This window comes from Physella acuta, unplaced genomic scaffold, assembly GCF_028476545.2.
Source record: "Physella acuta isolate Inbredline_101_S28 unplaced genomic scaffold, ASM2847654v3 ptg000254l, whole genome shotgun sequence".
Classification (NCBI taxonomy): domain Eukaryota; kingdom Metazoa; phylum Mollusca; class Gastropoda; family Physidae; genus Physella; species Physella acuta.
Window position 1 is genome coordinate 287,447 of NW_026731773.1, and position 19,525 is coordinate 306,971.

Here is a 19,525-nt window from a genome sequence, read left to right on the forward strand (position 1 = left end):
ATATGCCAGATATTCTAATAAAAATATACGTATTTAATGATATGGGAAAATCTATATTGCTTTTTGTTTTGTCATTGGTCATTCTTAAAGCTTTTGTTTGGAATAAATTTCCTGTTTAGAAAATTGTGCTCGGTGAGATAATGAGATAGCATCTTTGTTTGAATGCTGTCAGAGGTTTGGATGAAAACAGTTGAAAGCAGAAAGGAAGAAAGGAAACTAAAGTGAAGTGAGAAGATAACTGCTGCCTCGCTTGTTGATGTAAGAACAGGGTGGAGCTACCACAAATCAGAGACCACATCACATACACCAGTTCTCCAGACTAAATAGAAATATACAAGATAGAAGAAACTCAGTCGCTCGTAACCTACCTCACAATGTATTGTGTACATTTAGCAATAAGGGGAAACAACTCTGATAACACTAGAACAAGGGGAGTAATCATATTGCAATAGAACAAATTATTAACAGGTGGTTCACAAAGGCCTCCCCCGCTTCACAATGGGGAAGTTGATTAAGTACTCGATGACCCTGCTGTTTTAGGGTGGTTAATTAGTTTTGATATTTGATTAAGTTGATTAAAAGATGACAGCGTCACCTGGCCAGGACTAAGTACCAATGCGACAATCAGAGACAACACCAAATAAAAGGAGTTTTACTGTAAGACAGTTTTCAGTCAAAGTGGACATGCATATACGTAGGTATATCTGTATATATTTATATATATAATATAGGCTTACAATTATAGTAAAGCTTTAATGCTCAAGGGGACGAATTATTTACTTGGAAAGAATTGTGAAGTTTCAAACCTTCATTTCAGATTTCACCAAAATATATCATTGTTAACTAAAAGTAGCATAAATCATATTCCATATCTATGATATATTTGCATGTACATTACATTTTAACGACAGTTATAAATGACATTCTTGAAATGATGACATGAAACTTGGACATGACTAGCTTAGTACCAGTGGGGTATACACACAGAACTTTCCCGACGAGTGGGCGGGAAAATGTATTCAGGACAATGAACTATGGAACAGCCATGTAAATTTGGGGGGGGGGGGGGTACATTTTTTTTCTCTTGCAAGAATCACAAAGTTGAGAAAATACTAAATGAAAAAAAAAATTCTTTGGTAACACTCAGCAGTTGTGTTGGCAAGTCATCTCCAAACCAGGGGCAACTAGTCAGCCGCCGCAAACAGAAGCATAACTCAAGCAGAGTGGCTTCCCTTGCTGGATACCACGCACGTTCATTGACCGTGAGATTTGAGTTAGACGACCATTTGCATCTTGGGAACTGTTACTATCTCTAAGTCCAATTTTCGCCCGGTGCTAAAAAAATAATGCATAGAAAGTAGAAGTACTTTCAATTTGTTTGGACATGAGCAGAAAAAAAATGGCGGTTTGCCCCCTGGGATTGGGATAACTCGGGGACAACAAGGATTACAAAACAGAAGAAATCTTTTCTTTAAAAAAAAAAGAAACATTTGCTTCTTACAAAAGTGAGAAAAGGCAAATGTTTGATATATCCAAGTTTGAAAGAAACAACTCAGGCCATCTAATAACGTTATAGTCTTTGGTGTGACTGTTTGAGGTTTTTCAAATCAAATGCTGGAAAATAGATATGTGTATAACATCAACTGTAAAGCTTGACAGCCTGTCCGTGGGGGGCCAACAGTGTCTTCTGGCTGTCTTAACTGACCAACAGTGTCTTCTGGCTGTCTTAACTGACCAACAGTGTCTTTTGCCTGTCTTAACTGACCAACAAGTTCTTGTGCCTATTTTTGTCTGACCATAGCACCTGTACCAAGATTCAAAAGTCTCACGACAACTTCCGCCTGCTATAAATCTGTCTAAATATTTCTGTTGACTTTGCATAAATCAATTGCAGCACTAACACACTGTCCAGCTCGGCCATCAAAGGTCCTCATGACAGGACATTACAGGTCCTTAAGTCAGGACATTTTGACAGGACAGACCCCACACCAAAAGCCCCGTGTTCAGAAATTGTCAAAAGATTTAGCAAAAGTTGGGCAGCACCAGTATCTAGCGGCCACAGACTGAGTCAGCTGGCACCAAAAACTGATGCCAGAACTTCTTAGGTTTTCTAGCAGACGATCTCACAGCCTCTTCCGTCCCCCGGGGAGTGTTCAGCAGAGGGGTTAACGTGCCCAGCAAAGGGTTAACGTGCCCAGCAAAGGGTTAACATAGCAGCTGTCGAGAATGGGAACTTCTCTAGAACTAGGCAACTGTCTATTTTTGGAACTAGCATCTACCCTGTCTATCTTGACCAGACAAGAATCTGATGGAGCAGAAAGGTGGCACCGGTCAGTGGCTAGTCCATCATCTCGTCCATGGTGTTGCTCTCTATGACGTCTTGCAGGAGCTCGTCCACCGACTCAGACTCGGCGCTGATGCCCTTCTCGGCAAAGTTCAGGTTGGGCACGAGAATACCGAGCATGCGCACAACGTTGAGTCGCAGGTACTTGAGCTTGGCCGCGTGAGCACAGTTCTCCTTCCCCCCGCAGGAGCCGCGGTCGTGCGCGTGGGACGACTCACGGCTCTCCAGGGGTGGGGACTTCTTGCGCAGGTCAATGGCCTCGTCAGAGTGGCTCCTGGCTGGTGGCTTGGATGAGATGGGGGTGGCAGGGGGAGCCTGGGGTTCCTTTTTGATTTGGTGCTGCAGCATTGGGATGGGGGAGGACGACATGTGGGGCATGGGGAGGAGGTGGGGTGGGAGGGAGTGGGAGTTGGGGGTGTGGCCAGATGAGTTGGTGTTGGGGGAGAGGCCGGAGAGGGGGGAGAAGCCGGGGCCGTTGTGGAAACCAGAGGAGGAGTGGGGAGGGAAGTGGGGGAACCCGGGGAACAGGTGGGGTCCGCCGGGTAGGTGGGGTCCCCCAGAAAGGTGGGGCCCAGAGTGATGACCAGGGTTACGTAAGTGATGAGGGATCTCCCCGAACATCAGCGGGGACATGGGGTGGCCGTTCATGAAGAACGGGGGGTGGGGGCCGGACCCAGGGGTGCTGAACATGGAGCTGGATGGCGTGGGGGTCGTGATACCACTGGTGCTGCCTGCCCCGGGCATGGGCGATGGCTTGCTACTGCTGGGGGTCGTATTGCTGGGGGTGTTGCTGGTGGGGGTGGGGGTCAGAGGGGGTGGCATAGAGTTTCTGAGCCCATTGCTGTCGCCGTTTTGCTGTTGTTGCTTCATCTGTTGCTGCTGCTGTTCCGACTTGGCCATCTCAATGGCCTTGGTGACCAGATCCATGCTGTTGTGAGAGAGGGGCGGGCCGAGCAGGGGGGGTGGGGGGAGCTTGAAGATGCTGTTCTCGTGCATGACCTGGGTGGAGAGGTAGCCCATGCCCCGGGGGGAGCGGGTCCTCTTCTCCTTGATGTAGAAGGACATGATGCCCTCGTGCTTGTTGATGATGTGACTCTTGAGGCTGTGGCTCTGGCTGTACTGGACGCCACAGGCTCCACAGATGTAGGGACGCTCGCCTGTGGACATACGACATTTGTGTAGTGGACATACGGCATTTGTGTAGTGGACATACGACATTTGTGTAGTGGACATACGACATTTGTGTAGTGGACATACGACATTTGTGTAGTGGACATACGACATTTGTGTAGTGGACATACGGCATTTGTGTAGTGGACATACGACATTTGTGTAGTGGACATACGACATTTGTGTAGTGGACATACGACATTTGTGTAGTGGACATACGACATTTGTGTAGTGGACATACGACATTTGTGTAGTGGACATACGACATTTATGTAGTGGACATACGACATTTGTGTAGTGGACATACGACATTTATGTAGTGGACATACGACATTTGTATAGTGGACATACGACATTTATGTAGTGGACATACGACATTTAGGTAGACAAGTGGACATAAGACATTTAGGTAGACAAGTGGACATACGACATTTATGTAGACAAGTGGACATACGACATTTATGTAGACAAGTGGACATACGACATTTATGTAGACAAGTGGACATATGACATTTATGTAGACAAGTGGACATTCGACATTTATGTAGACAAGTGGACATACGACATTTATGTAGACAAGTGGTTCTTTATAATTCAAATATGTTTACGTTTTCCATTTTGAAAATCTGAAAATATTTCTTTTATGTCGCTATAATGCAGTACGTGGCGTCCACATCTTAAGACTAAATTTAAAGACAAGAATCCCCCCCCCTCCTCCCCGGGTGTAAAACTGACCTGTGTGGATGCGCAGATGGACGTAGAGATTGCTCTGGTGTTTGGTGGTGTAGGGGCAGTGTGAGCACTTGAAGTACATGTCGCTAGTCTCCCGCCGCGGCTTGAGAGGACCGTTGCCCTGGTGCGTGTTCTCTACATGGTTCTCCAGGTTCTTTTGGCGCCGGAAGGTCCGCTCGCAGAACTGGCACTTCAGGTAGTCCTTGTCCACGTTCTCGCCTAGCTTGCCCTCGAACGGCAGGAACTTTCGGGCCAGGGCGTGATCCAAGGGACCCCCGGGACTGAAAGATTGAAAAAAACATTTTTATGCAGTTTACCGAAAAGTAAAGCGCGAATCGTACAGAGCTATGGGCACGAAGATTGTTCAGTCAACGTGAATTATTCACACAAGTGTTTGCGAGAAGCTATCGCCACACAAATTGTTCAATCAGACATAGAGAGAAAGTGTTAGGATGTGACATATTCTGCAAATGGTTTTTATGAATCTCATCAAAAATACATTCAAACGGTGAGTTGTTCAGAAACATTTTAGACGTGAGTTCGGCCATACAACATAATAAGCATAACCATCAAACACGATAAGCCTATGGTAAAGGTTATCTTAAAAAAAAACATGTTTTATGAATAGCACTTTACTTTGATTCCTTTTAAAATATTTGTATTGAAATGGTCGGCGGTATCCATATAGCTTTTCTCCTAAATATAATTTGTGTAATGTAAGTTTAATGAAATCATTGTGTAAAATGGTGTGTAAGTTGCGTGTAAGTTATATGATTGTGTTAGTGGGATTTTGTTAGGTTACGTAAAATGGTGTGTACATTAATGAATTAATTAGTATAACTTAAGGTTAAATTTAACTGTGTGCAACTGGTGTATTAGTTAGGTCTATTTGTTGAGTATGTTAGCTGTTGTGTATCTAGCTATAGATGTTGTGTATTCTAGCTATAGTTGTTGTGTATTCTAGCTATATCTGTTGAGTATTCTAGCTATAGCTGTTTTGTATCCCAGCTGTAGCTGGTGTGTGAGTGATCTAGCTGGTGTGTGAGTGATCTAGCTGGTGTGTGAGTGATCTAGATGGTGTGTGAGTGATCTAGCTGGTGTGTGAGTGATCTAGCTGGTATGTGAGTGATCTAGCTGGTATGTGAGTGATCTAGCTATAACGACTAGGACCTACCTGAAAGGGTAGAGGGGCATGTTGTGTGAGTGATCTAGCTATAACGGCCGTGACCTACCTGAAGGGGTAGAGGGGCATGTTGTTGAAGCCAGGGGGGAACCATGAAGGCATCTTGCTGTTGCCGAACATGTTGGGACTGAAGGCCGTCTCGCTGATGTTGGACGCCAGGGGGTGGAGGGGCGGCAGCCCGCCGGATGATATCAGGGGCGGCGGCTGTTTCATGTCCGCCGACACGGTGACGATGATGGGTTTGACGTCAGGGGGGGAGGAGGTAGAGGATGGTGATGAGGATGGTATAGAGGATGGCATGGTTGTGTTGAAGAAGGACGGGGGGTGGGTGGGGGAGTAGGCCATGTCCCGGGGAGGGGCGTCCTTGTAGCTCCCGTTCTCGCGCTTGTTCTCGGGCCTGGACAGGAAGTGGGCGTCACTGGAGTCGACGTCATTGAAGCTGGAGTCCTTGTCGGAGTCGGAGTAGTACCTCTGGTTCTTGATGTCCTCCAAGTCCTCGGCCAACAGGGTCACCTCGCTCTCCACATCTTTCAAGATGGAGGCGATGACCTCATTCTTGATGCCGTCCTCCAGACACCTGTCTCGTAGACTGGACAACATCTGCAGCAGGTACTGGTCTCGCCTGGTCTTGGCCTCCTCAGGCTGGAGGTAGTTGAAGGTTTTCATGAACATGGCGTGGGCGTTGACCTTGACCTCGTGCATGAGGTTGTAGATGTGGATGGGGACGTCCTTCAGGTAGGAATATTTATCCGCGTCGCTGTCGCTCTCAGACCTCAGCTCCATCTCCTCGTCATCGTCCTCCGGGATGCCGTCGACAGCCTCGTGACGCGATAGCCGGTCCGCGGAAAAGTTCTCCTCGTCCTCCTTGTAGCGCAGCTCTCCGTTCAGCCTCAGTTCAGACTTGGCCGCGCCGTCCACCTCGTCGGCTTCTCGCAGCTTCTTCAGCCTCATCAGCTCCTCGTTCAGGATGTCGTCCTCGATCTCGCTCTCCTCGCTGTCGTAGGGCGCCATGATGGGCGGCCGGACCCTCCGGATGTCCTCGACCGTCGGTTTCCGCCGGGACCTCCGCTCGAAGCTGGCGTCCATGTGGCTGCTCATGTTGTCGGCGTGCTGCATGTTGGTCTCCACGGCTGAGGTCTCCGACTCCTCGAAGCTGGAGTTGAGCTGGGACTGGGGCGAGGGGGAGCTGTCCGGCTGGTCGCAGTTTCTGGCCGACATGCCGGATGTCGACACGGCCGGCTCCTCGTGGCCCGGCAAGTTTTTTCTGATGGACGATGACAGATGATGGGAGGATGACGTCGACGACGCCTGCGTCCTGACCGTGCCGTTGCTGTTGTTCCAGGACTGACACTCTGTGGTCATGTGACTAGGTTTGAATTTTTCAGCCGCTTCCAGGGCGTCACCCACCGTCTGGGGCGCCGGAGACACGGACCTGGGGGGTGACATCTCCCAGGTTTTGTTTAGCAGGGCGGATGTGGGGAGGGGGGGTGAGGACAGCATGGATGATTTGGACGACGAGATGTGGTCCCACGACGTGGGGGTCATGGAGGAAGTGACGACATGCTTCTCGTGCTTGCTGAGACTCTCAGCGGTGATGGTCTCCCCTTGCTTAGGCGAAACGGGCATTGAGGAACTGGAATTGTGGGAGGTGGCGTCGATGATCATATTCGTCAGATCCTTCGGGGCAAACACGGAGTGGAGGGACAGGAGGGCTTTGTCGCATGGGCTTTCTGAGGAAGAGATGAGGGGCTTGATGTCCATCATATTGACGTATGGAAGCAGAAGTCCCGTGTCTTACTCATTGTGCTGAAATAAATAAAACACCCACGTTATTTAAATAATTAGAATAGTCTTACCTCTGCGGAATAGTTAAAACAATTTTAATACAACACAGAATAATCCTAGATAAAAGAGAAGTTCACATGATTAAAACACGTCTCCCACGGTAGTAGTCGGACATTCTGGTAGCTAGAGTTTACCCGCTACACGGACAAAGAATGGAAAACATATCTAAGCTAGGTAGGTGAGTTTCTCGTGTGTCGCCCACCACACGCTAACACACTCTCATTCATGCCCGCCTTGACCAATCAAAACAGCCGACCGTCGTCTGCCTACCGTTCACACAATAGGTAAGCAGCTAGTACAGTCTATTGTACTCTTGTTTGGTGTCCCATTCTACTCGGGTACTGTGCCCGGCCCCACGGAGAAATGGACGCGTTTGGCTCTAGTGTATCAATCAAACGACGCACCCCTGGGGCGCTGTGCTCAGATTTATCTGTCACAATGGAAGAGAAAGTACCTGGGGGGGGGGGGGGGGGGGGCAACAAATTCCTAAATCAAACAATCTGAAACATTTCAAGCAGAACCAGACAAATGTAACCAAACGCGATCGGTTTATCTTTAAACTAGACACACTATAGAAGATGCATCGTTCCAATTCAAAGTTTATCCAAGCGAATCAGCGATTTAAATATACACATGTAGATGTAACAGATATACACAGGCTGTTACGTGGCCAGTTGCCGTGTAACTATACACAGGTACAAGTAACATTTTGTTGGTTACTGGTGTAAACATGAAGACATGTTGGAATTTTCGGGTGAGCGACCGCACATTGACACGCACCGTACATTGACACCGGGAGAGTTCACATAATGATTGATACTCATCACTTCCGGTTGTTTTTTAAAAATAACTATCTGTCTCCCACACCCCCACACTGTCTACCCACCCACCCCACCCCTCGCGCTGACCAGACCGGGCGTGGGACATCGCCCCGTCCCCACCTAAGATTGTGTAGCGCTGACAAAAGCCATCAGCCCTCCCTACAATAGGACGGCACAATGCTAGCGGAAGTTGCCGCTCCGATTTCACACATATACTTAGTGCTATTAGCATAGTCCCGGGGCCATCATCACCCCACACCCAGGGGTAACGCCGTGGGAAGCTCCAGGTCTCCGTCACGCTGGACCAGATACCGGCTGGTCCATCGCCACCCGCCTCTGCTTGTGTCCACGGGCAGGGATGACACCCCCCCCCCCGTCCCATTTTTTTTCTAAACAAACCAGACGTACATCTAGTGTGAGAAACGGAAGTGTTAAATTTTTTTAACTTGGTTTTTTTTTTTCTCTCTCAAAGGGCGACAACTGCTATACCACGACAAAGCTTTAAACAATGTATGTGAAAGAGGCTTTAGTGTCGCAACTCTTAAAGGATGATACCGAAAAAAATTCCAACCGGAAGAAAAAAAAAATTATCCTTGTTTAACAGGTGTACATTTCCATTTTAGTAAGGTAAACATTTCAACAAAGTACTTCAGATTTACCTCCCTTTACGACATTATTCATCTCCCTTTTTACACCACACAAAAAACTTGTAGTTTAACGCCGTTTATATTTTCATTATGAAATACAGTTTGGAAGTAAGCATTAGCTATTTTTGTTCCACATGTTGAAAAATAAATCGTTTAATGTTGTATCTAACAACCGCCATGACACGCAAAATAGTGTCGGGTTATGTTGGTCAAGGTCGGTCAGTTATTGACCAGTCAGGACTGGAGACAAGTGCTCCATAAAGATAAGGACATGGGGGGGGGGCTATAGGTGGGGTGGGCGGCTATAGGTGGGGTGGTTTTAAGATGCGGTGGCCTAAAGCTGGGGTGGCCTAAAGGTAGGGTGGCCGAAAGGTGGTATGGCCTAAAGGTGAGATGGCCTAAAGGTGGGGTGGCCTAAAGGTGGGGTGGCCTAAAGGTGGGGTGGCCTAAAGGTGGGGTGGCCTAAAGGTGGGGTGGCCTAAAGGTGAGATGGCCTAAAGGTGGGGTGGGGTGGCCTAAAGGTGGGGTGGGGTGGCCTAAAGATGCGGTGGCCTAAAGGTTGGTGTGGCCTAAAGGTGGGGTGGCCTAAAGGTGAGATGACCTAAAGGTGGGGTGGCCTAAAGGTGTGATGGCCTAAAGGTGGGTGTGGCCTAAAGGTGGGGTGGCCTAAAGGTGAGATGGCCTAAAGGTGGGGTGGCCTAAAGGTGAGATGGCCTAAAGGCGAGATGGCCTAAAGGTGAGATGGCCTAAAGGTGGGGTGGCCTAAAGGTGAGATGGCCTAAAGGTGGGGTGGCCTAAAGGTGAGATGGCCTAAAGGCGAGATGGCCTAAAGGTGAGATGGCCTAAAGGTGGGGTGGCCTAAAGGTGGGATGGCCTAAACAACAGTTTCAAAGGTGTGTGATGACATTGAGTGTTAAGAATGAACATTGCATTCTGGTCTAAATAGTGTGTCGTGACTAGGGTGTATGTGGGTGAGTGTATGAGTTTGTGTGTGTCTGCGAACGTGCGTGTTCAAAAATAGGCAATAGCTTTTTACGGCGCGTACTAAATCGAAAAAAAATGACTAGCTAAAAATGACTTGCTGTATTACATATTGTTCAAACGACTAGATTTTAATCAGGTTCGATAATTGCTAGGGTCACGCGATGAAAGGGGGAGGTCACCATCGATTTTCTCTGACATTGTTCAAATATTAATTGTAGCGTTATCACGCGATTGGAGATAGTTACAGGCATGTTTGGGCTTATATGTACACGCTCATATATTAACACGTACATGTATGACATTTTTACCTACATTCTAAGACATTTTTACATACTTTTAGGATATTTACACATATTTACTATATATATATATATATATATATATATATATATATATATATATATATATATATATATATATATATATATATATATATATATATTAGGGCATTGATTCGCATATTTAGGAAATATACACACGTATAGACATGTATACATATTTTTAAGACATTTACATATATATTTAAGACATTTTAAAATATATTAGGATTTTAACACATATTTAGACTTAAAATATATTTCCTTTTGAAAGATATTTACCAAATTTACGTCTCGCCAGAGTTCTACGTTAGCCAGATGAAAAAAGCCGGTGACCCAAAAGACGTTTGATAGATTTAACTGCCCTAATTAGTGGGGTCGAGCTCTAGGAAAACATTGGACGGCCTGGCCCGACCCCTGCCTCTCGTCTGCGGGTCGTACGTCACAGACAAAAGGAGTATTGATTAGCAACTAAAAGCTGTCATAGTCTGCTAGTGCTTATCTCCTACCCCACCCCACCACCCCCACCCGCCTCCTTCAGCTTCCGCTTACAACGAGGCTAAGGTGAAAAATGTTACTATAATTAGATTGTGATAGATTTCAGAGTTGGCAGCCGGGATTCATAACAAAGCTTAGGGGGGGGGGGGGCGTGATCAACTTTAGATAAAAGGGGAGTGGGGGTTATAATCTGGCATATGGCATTATTTGTGTATGTTAGGGCATACGGCATTATTTGTGTATGTTTGGGCATATGGCATTATTTGTGTATGTTTGGGCATATGGCATTATTTGTGTATGTTTCAGGGTGTGGAGAAGTGAGAAGATATATTACAAAACACGGTTAATGATAGGCCAATTTTCACGTGATCTTAGAGAACCAATCACAATTTGTCTAGCTTCTACAGCGCCCAAACATCCATATCGTTCTAAATTTAAATGTGTTTTTTTTTAAACCACAGGCTGCTAATTTTTCCGCTTCTGTGGGTTATTTCATGACGTCACATACATACAATGTGTAGCCCCCCCCCCCTCCCCCACCCCCCCATAAAACGGAACACAAAAATCCCATTGGTTGAAGAGCCAGACGGGTACACTACGGATCCCCGGGGCCCTAACGTTTTTCTGTGTACCCACACAATTGTCGTCTGCTACGGCGTGTGCGATAAGCGTGAGTACCCTCGACAACTCCGACATACAAGCCAAACTTCTTCCAAAACTTGCCCGGTCGTCTGCAGAATCGCAGCAGACGCCAATGTTTATTTTACGCGGACAAATCTTAGATAAGAGATTTTACGGTAGCTGGAAGGATGGGGGTGTGTGGGTGGGGGAGATCGATTACTGACCTACCCTTATACAGCAGGCCTCCACCAAAACGTTTAACAGTGAAATTGGGTGGAGATTTGAGGGTATGTGGTAGTTTGGGGATAATGTGTGGTAGATGATGTTGTATGGTGTTTTGTTGACGCTGTATGGTAGTTTGTGAATGTAATGTTGTAGTTTGTGGATGTAGTCTTGTAGTTTGTGGATGTGTGGTAGTTGTGGATGTGTGGTAGTTGTAGATATTCTATGGCAGCTTGTGATGCAGTGTTGTAGTTTGTGGATAAGTCGTGGATGCTGTGTGATAGTCTATGTGGTATGGTAGTTATTTGAGAGAGACTTTGAGCTTTAGAAAACATGAACAAAGATACAAGTTCAATAGCTGGCATGGGTTACTTTGTTAAGTGTTAGCTGGTGATACGAATCAGATTCTGGCAGAAAGAACCATATGGCCGCTTGCCTGATGCCCACTCTAGTTTACACATAAACGATGCAGCTATTTTTGTTTTCAAAATGCGAACACATTCGATAAAAAAATGGCCGTTTGCCGCAGATATTCTGCGACATATACATGGTAAAAAAATTTGCCAACAATGGCAGCCAATTTGCCATGGAGAGCAATTACCAATGATAACGCGATTACAATCCAATGAATTCCATTAAAATGGGACACATCAACCAATGAGGAGAGAGCTTTAATAGGGGAGGTAACCCGATGAAATCCATAGATCTCACGATTGCATCAAACTAGGCGAGCAGGTCACGCTAACCCCGGAATGTCCAGCGCTTCTTATACCCGCTAATGAAGCTAGGCCAGTGATGAGGGGGGTGGGGTGGATGCATTATTTCTGTAAGCAATTAACGCTCGTGTTTAATTTTTTTTTGTTCTTTAAAGTCGCGTGTTGATTTTCAATGCCATTGGGAGGCTGAGAGAAACGGGTGGGGAGGGGTGGGGTGTTTTAAATAATAAAAAAATTAAATCCGCTCATGTATTATTAAGTTTAATAGAGGAATAGACAATAACCATTATCGATCTAATGAGCACTTCCGCTAATTAAATAAATATATCCATACATTCGCCATCACTTAATTAAATTAACTCAAAAACTGATTTAGTCGTGACAAAGGTTTAGTATTGTTTCGCAGTTCATTGTTTATGTTTGTTCGCAAATACAAAATTATTTGTTGCCGCCGTATCAATATTGTGGAATTATCAAGTAAAATACGAGCTGGGATTACTGCAGTGTTTTAAATGGTTTTTTAAATAAATATTTATGAGTGAAATTAATACTGGTAATCTTATGGAATTTAATATTGAAACAAAAGATTGAACAAAGGACGCCGTTTGTGAATGAATCGACGCGCGCGCTGTCCAGAAAGTGGGTCACGTCTTGAGATGACCCACGGATGACCAGGGGATTATTCACCCCGGTCTCACCCCGACATGCGCAGTGGTGACCCACCCAAGTGAGCACCAGTGACGTCACTTCCTACTGCGCAGATGGCCGGGTTAATCATAGATGCTAGGTAAAAAGGCGAGGGCTCCATCAAAGGGGATTACAAAAACACTGGCACGTGCGCCGGCTTTGGGATTGTTTGTCGTGGCCTAGGTGAGCGGATCGATGGGCCGGGGGTCCGGCCTCTGTGATTCACCCGGGGAGCTTCCACTCGATTCTTTCACAAGCCTATCATTTGAGAACCACTGTCATTCGCGATGACGTTTTAAATTTTTTATATTCACGGGGGTGGGGCTTAGTTCTACAATAATAACACTCACCCCTACCCCATACATTGACTAATAAAAAAAACACACGACTTGAGATTATCCATCTAACTTAATCTAAAAAAATATTTAACCCACAGAAATGTTATTTACCGAAGGAAATTAATTTAGTCAACTCGTAGAAAATAAATATTAAGTCGTGCTTTACTTTGAAGGTAATTTTTTTTTTAAATTCACTTCCCTCTAAAAACAACCAGCTCTAAAAATACGAGTAAAAAAATATCAGTTATTTCCCTTGCCGCACTACACGTCAGAAAAGCCCTAGATGTACCTCGTTATGATTGAATCAACAAAATAAATGAATAAATAATTCCATTGAAATAAAACGTCAAAATAAAGTGAAGCTACACAATTTTTTTGTGTTTTGTCGTTAGAATATCGCCTCCCTCTGGGACCTACGTGCAGGCCTTTCTAGCAGACGATAATGACGTCAAGTGATATTTGCCAGCTAACTAATGACAGGTAGATTGGGCCGTCAATCCGGGCTAGGCGATAATGTAGGATGTAACCGTCTTGGGAGCACAAAGAAAACATAACGAAATGGATGGCTGACCAGGGGAGTGCTGATTGGCTGGCCGCTAATCACTGCACGCGCTCTCTCGATTTCAGACTGATAAGTTTTAATTTAAAATAAACCTCGGCTAACTACTGAATCATGAATGAAAACAATTGGAGACCATCTCATTTTTTAAACAGTTTTACATATATAGGCTACATTGTAAAAATATTCAGTTTTTTTTAAAGAACCAACATATACATTTAAATTGAAAATGGATAATTAATGTTTAAAAAATGTAGAAATTGTTTAATATTTTATAGTTGTCATTAATGTTGCTCATTATTGTTCATAGAAAGTATTTAATAATTAGTGACTTGATTAGGATGAATTACGTTTTGTAGATCTTTACTTTATTACTTAAAAAACACTTACGCAATGACGTTTTGTAATGGAAGGATAATTTACTGTTTGTAATTAACTTTTATTTTAATAATTGCAATTAATTGTTATTTTTATAATTTGTAATTAATTTTTCATTTTTATAATTTGTAATTGATTATTAGTTTTATAATTTGTTTTTTGTCTTTTGTAATCAGTCCAAATTTGTTATTTTTGCAATTTGCAATTAATTAGGAGCGGAACAACTTTGGACAGCCCGTGTTTTACCTCAATATTAAACACGTAAGCTAAACAAAGGTTTGAACTTGAACCTATTGCATTCGTCCAACTACTGTGTTGCAATCGTCAAGGAATGACACAACTTAAGCTTTTGGTGACAGCAACGTGTAGCCGTACTTGTAATTACAACATGTAATTATAACATGTAATTATAACATGTAATTATAACATGTAATTATAACATGTAATTATAACATGTAATTATAACATGTAATTACAACAACTTTAGCCTTTGTTACAACCATGATTTTAACAACTTCCAACTTTTGTAATAACCGCCGATCACTAAGCCTATCATAACTTTACGACTTTATTACTTACGTTATTCCATTAAATAAAGTCTTTCTTTCATAATCTAAAATCAGTGCTATCTCAGAAATATATATTTGTTTAGTAAAGAAAACAACATTTGCGCAATAACATTTTTCGGGGTGGAAAACAAGAATATGATACTCTTGGGTTTTTACACTAAAGTTATTTAACGGTTATTTTATTGCTTACAACACAGTCATATAACACGACCAAAACAAGATCATAGAAATTTTAAAAAAAGATTACACCAGGTGATAAAAATTTAAAATAACTATAATATTAGAATATTTTAGTTAGTTAATGCAGCAGTCAGTGAAATGAACAAAGAAATTACTTACAAATTTATTCTTGTCAAATTTAGCCTTGTATTTCACTACACCTATTCCCTAGTTCTGCTGGATTTAAAGTCTTTCTTAGCTCGGTTAAAAATAGTAACACGCTAGAAGAGTGTAAAAAAACGCTCATCCAACAAAGATAACGTTAGATATTTGAATACGTTAGGCGAGGGAGGGGCGGGCGACTAGGTAGGATATTTAATGAGCGACAAAGATTTACCGGGACCGTCGACAGGAAATAGACAGGTGGCAGGTAGAAAGCATTTCATTGTGAACCTACCCCGCAGGGAACAAAATTATGCAATCAAACTTCCCAGTGTGTTAAAAAAAGGCCGTCAGGTACCAGTACAGGATAAGGGTAGGAGCCTAATGTTTTAAGGTAAAAAAAAAACGGTTTTAAAAAAACCGTCAGCGAATAGGAAAGGAAACATGACCTAGTTTAGTGGCGCTAAAATGTGGATTAGAAGAAAAAAAAATATCACAACATAACCATGGAGAAGAGGGGAAAAAATGGTTCCGCTTGACTGACGGCACACGTTGTCAACCAGCCGACTCGGGGCGTGTGGACCAACGTCACTGTTAGCTTTACTGTAAACATCTGATTGTTAGCCCGTGATCGTACACAGCTTTTTATTTAAAATTAAAATTGTTTAACACAAGACAGTTCGACATTGGTTTTATTAAGTTAAATCAAATATTTGTAAACTTTCCAAAAGTTTTCTATTACAATTTACGGTGTAGAATTACAAAGTGAAACTTTTCAATAACCTAGTTAAACCATTGTTTACTAAAGTTTAATACGTGGTTTAACACTGGGTAGTTACTCTGCGAGTTTAACTAGACACAACATATTTCCCCTCTTAAAGTTATCTATTATTATCTATCTGGGTCTAACGAGACATTCAACTGTGTTCTGTAATAACGCTGTTAAAAAATGTTCTTCAATGTTGAATTGTTTTAGTAGAATTAAAAACGTGTTAGTGTTGGTGATTGTTGAATGATTGTACATTTTCTTTAAAAAAGAAACAAGACTAAAAATGCTTGTGGTTTCCACTTTGCTAATAGAGTTGATTAACTTTAATTATATCAGTTGTCTTTTTCTCAGCTAACACCGATTCCGAAAAACAAACGTAAACAAATATTAAAATAGTAACTTTAGAAAGTAACTATCGTTTACTGACGTTTAGTAAAGATTAAATTCAGAACCAAAAATCTAGTTGAAAATCTATATTGAACATTTATTATTTATTTGATAATTTTATAATTTTTTAAGTTTCTAAGTTTAAAAGTTTATTTAAATCTGTGTACTATAAATCTAAATTAATTTAGATGTAAATGTTTAGAAGTAAATCTAAATCCAAATATTTGACAATCAATTAAATAACACGCGAAGTTTGGTAAATTAAACAAGTTAGCCGGAGAGAATTATTTTAATTTAAAAGATTTAAAGTTAAAGAAAATAAATTATTTTAATCGGAAAAGTTTATTTTTTATTCAATTACAAATAAATAAATTTATCTGACGCAAATTCAACGCGAAATTGATAATTAAATGTCAAAAATAATAAACAAATTCTACTTACAAAGTTGTTTTAATTCCCTAAGCGAACAAGTACGGTGTGACGATAACGAAACCTGGTGTAAGTATCCCAGCTGGATGTACCTAGTCCAAACGAAACTGTGGCTGGGGACAGCGCGACTAGTGCCACAACTTCTGCAATACACGCAGCCAGTCGTACATTGCGAAACTAACGGCCGGAAAGTGCACGGTAAGATGTCCCACACGCGGGGCGAGGCGAGTGGGGTTGGGGCGATTTAACGGCGAGGGGTGGGCTCTACTTTCTTATCCCCCTGTTTATCCCCCTCTCCCTCGCAGATGGCAGAGGGTACCGTACGCCTAATTTTTTTTATATATTTATGCGCGGGAGAGAGGGGTAAGCGGGGGTAGAACGGACGAGGGAGGGTTTTCGTCAACCGATGACGCTAGCGTGGAATCATCGTGTGGCCAGCCAATGGTATGTGGAGCTGAATGAGATGGACAGACGCGCTCAATGGCTGGACGATGAATGGATAGTTTATCTGGGGGATGGACAGTCCCTTCTTTCTTCTTGTTTTCCTCGTCAAACTTTCCCAACTTTTTCTTAGCTTTGTTCTTTGTCGTCGTACAGGAAGCGCTAAAAATAACAACCATTAGCTACATCTAACAACCCATTGCTACATTTTAAAAACATTGAACTATCTATACATGATGTGTAAGATAGTCCTATATAGCTATACATGTAGGTCTGTTTAAATTTGAAGATATTACATTTTGAATTACAACAAAGTAGTCATATAGGAAGAGTATTGTTGGACTTACATTTTAAATCTTGATAGAAAAAAAACATACTTGAGTAACTTTTTTTAAAAAAGAAATGAATTCGTCTTATCTTTAACATTGTTATAAATAAAACATTAGGAATAACTTGTTGTTTTTTTTTTTTAAATAAAAATTAAAAATAACATATTTTGGGGGAGTTTTTGACAAGAATATAATAATTTCGTTTATCTACGAACAATGCTTTGATTTTATCTTGGAAAATTTGGACTGCCTAAATTTTTTTTAACGAAATGGATCTCGACTAAAACATTCATTTCTTAACGTTTAGATTAGGGCTAGTTACGCGGGCTATGTACCTGTGTTTTGTGTACACCTGTCGCGGTACCTGTCCCCAGCAACAAGCAAGAGGTGGATGCAGGTAGAGGTGGACAACTACACACTCCAGTAACAGGACACAGGGTTACGTCATGCCCGGGGTAGGTTCAGGGTGGCGTGGTATAATTTAATTCTCTCTAGCTGTTCGTTGGGCTCTTCAAGGTCACATGGATCCCCCCCCCCCCCCACCCACGCCACAGATAGCCTCTATGAGCTGCCTCCATTGTCCCCCCCCTGTAGGAGGTGTGTCCCAGCCTCCACTGAAGCCCGTGGGGACGACGACTGGGTGTGAGTTTATGGGCTGTTAGTTCCTTCATTACAAGTGCTCGGCCCTGAAGCCTGCACCGGTTTGTACGTATGTCGAACTGGTGCGCCATCACAGAGATGCGCACGCCTGCAACACGACAGACAGTGGTGCGCATGTCAAGTCCTGGTCTACCATATGAAACAGCAGCGCACTTGTCTAAAACACGACATGCAATTATTCACATATATAAAACACGATATACAATAATACGATAAATGTATAACACTGCCACGCGCTTTACAGCGATGTTCGGTGTTCAAATCTTATTTACGTTTTATTCACACCATTTTAGTTAAAATATTATCATTAGTTGGGGATATAAAAAATAAATAAATTAACAAACAATAAACTTTGTTCCGTAGCTTTTAGTGTACAAGTATATATTTATGAGTCATTTTAAAAGTGGCATCGAGGACTCAGAGATAACTCATTTTTCTTGACTCTCTCAAATGAACCGAATATGTTGGGTTCACGGTGTACTTTCAGATAGTTTCATCCTTCTACCCCCCCTCCCCTCCTTCGTCACTGTCACCCTCTGTTTAAAAGAGTTAATACTTTCACTTTTTTTTCTTCATGGCGACAAAGGCCAAGAATTAAAGCAGCGGATTTATCTCCCCTTTTTTCTTTCTCTCACCCAACGCCCCGCCCAGACCTCATTGGGTTAAAAAAAATTATAGGAGCTTTGAGTATAGTATCAGGGTTAAGACAGAGGGTAGGCAGGGGGGGTAGTGGTGGTGTGAGGGGGAGGGGATGTAAAAAAAAATAAAGTTATTGTCAAGCTTGATCGATAATAAAATTAATAGATTCCGCGAGCGTGTGCTTCCGGCCCATCGCGGCAAAAGACACGGCACCGTTTTGGTCGCGTACAACTTAAAGCAAAATTTGATTGGTTGGTAAGAATAGAACTACATCATTTCTCGCTGCGCCAATGAGAGAACGCAATATTCTCCGCTCCGGTCGTCCGCTCGCTCGCACGGCGCGAGACGGTGTATCCGTCCTCTGCTTCTCTCGGTAAAACCACCTCCAGAGGAAAAAAAAAAATAACCGTTTGAAATATGGAGATAATCCGGTCACTTCTTCTGCTGTTGTTCAGCGCACAACACTAGCATAATATCATATTTAATTATGTCGGTCTGACAAGGGGGGGGGGGGGGGGGGAGAGACGGGTTGGGTGGGGGGGGGGAGTTAACATACGAATTTGCTAAACTCTACTGGTGGGTTGACTAGTGGTAGAGGAGGCCTGGCCAGGGGTGAGTTATCTAACATTTATTTTGCTTAACTTTCTTCAAGACAGCGGATCACAAAATAAGAATTGAACAAGAAATAAAGCCGAATCAAAGGACGGACACTGTTACTTATTTTAAAGTATCGGCTGTTGAATAGAGGGTTGTATCGATTCAGTCGTACCTACGTATTCCAATAGATGTTTTGCCGATAATCGTACTTTAACACACTATTCCAGTACTAGATATAGGGCTACTATAAAGGCAAACAAGATTAGCAGCTATGTTTAGAGTTTGGTTTAGATTTAGGTTAGATTAAATGCTAGCACGGTTC

At 42.9% G+C, this 19,525-nt stretch overlaps 1 protein-coding gene across 1 annotated transcript; it reads right to left on the bottom strand.

Moving 5' to 3' along the window:
- Positions 1-1,063: 1,063 nt before the first annotated feature.
- LOC131938629 (uncharacterized) lies at positions 1,064-16,699 on the bottom strand. The gene is made up of 4 exons (XM_059296735.1): positions 16,550-16,699; positions 5,479-7,235; positions 4,250-4,527; positions 1,064-3,501 (listed from the first exon to the last, which is right to left on the bottom strand). The coding sequence occupies exons 2-4, from the start codon at positions 7,191-7,193 to the stop codon at positions 2,339-2,341; spliced, it is 3,156 nt and encodes a 1,051-aa protein (XP_059152718.1). The 5' UTR covers positions 7,194-7,235; positions 16,550-16,699; the 3' UTR covers positions 1,064-2,338.
- Positions 16,700-19,525: the final 2,826 nt, after the last annotated feature.

Coding starts and splice junctions, on each gene's coding strand:
- LOC131938629 (XM_059296735.1), bottom strand. CDS start 7,193: ATGATGGACATCAAGCCCCTCATCTCTTCCTCAGAAAGCCCATGCGAC. Junction 4,528..5,478: donor ATGCCCCTCTACCCCTTCAG/GTAGGTCACGGC, acceptor TCAATCTTTCAG/TCCCGGGGGTCCCTTGGATC. Junction 3,502..4,249: donor CCATCTGCGCATCCACACAG/GTCAGTTTTACA, acceptor GTATGTCCACAG/GCGAGCGTCCCTACATCTGT.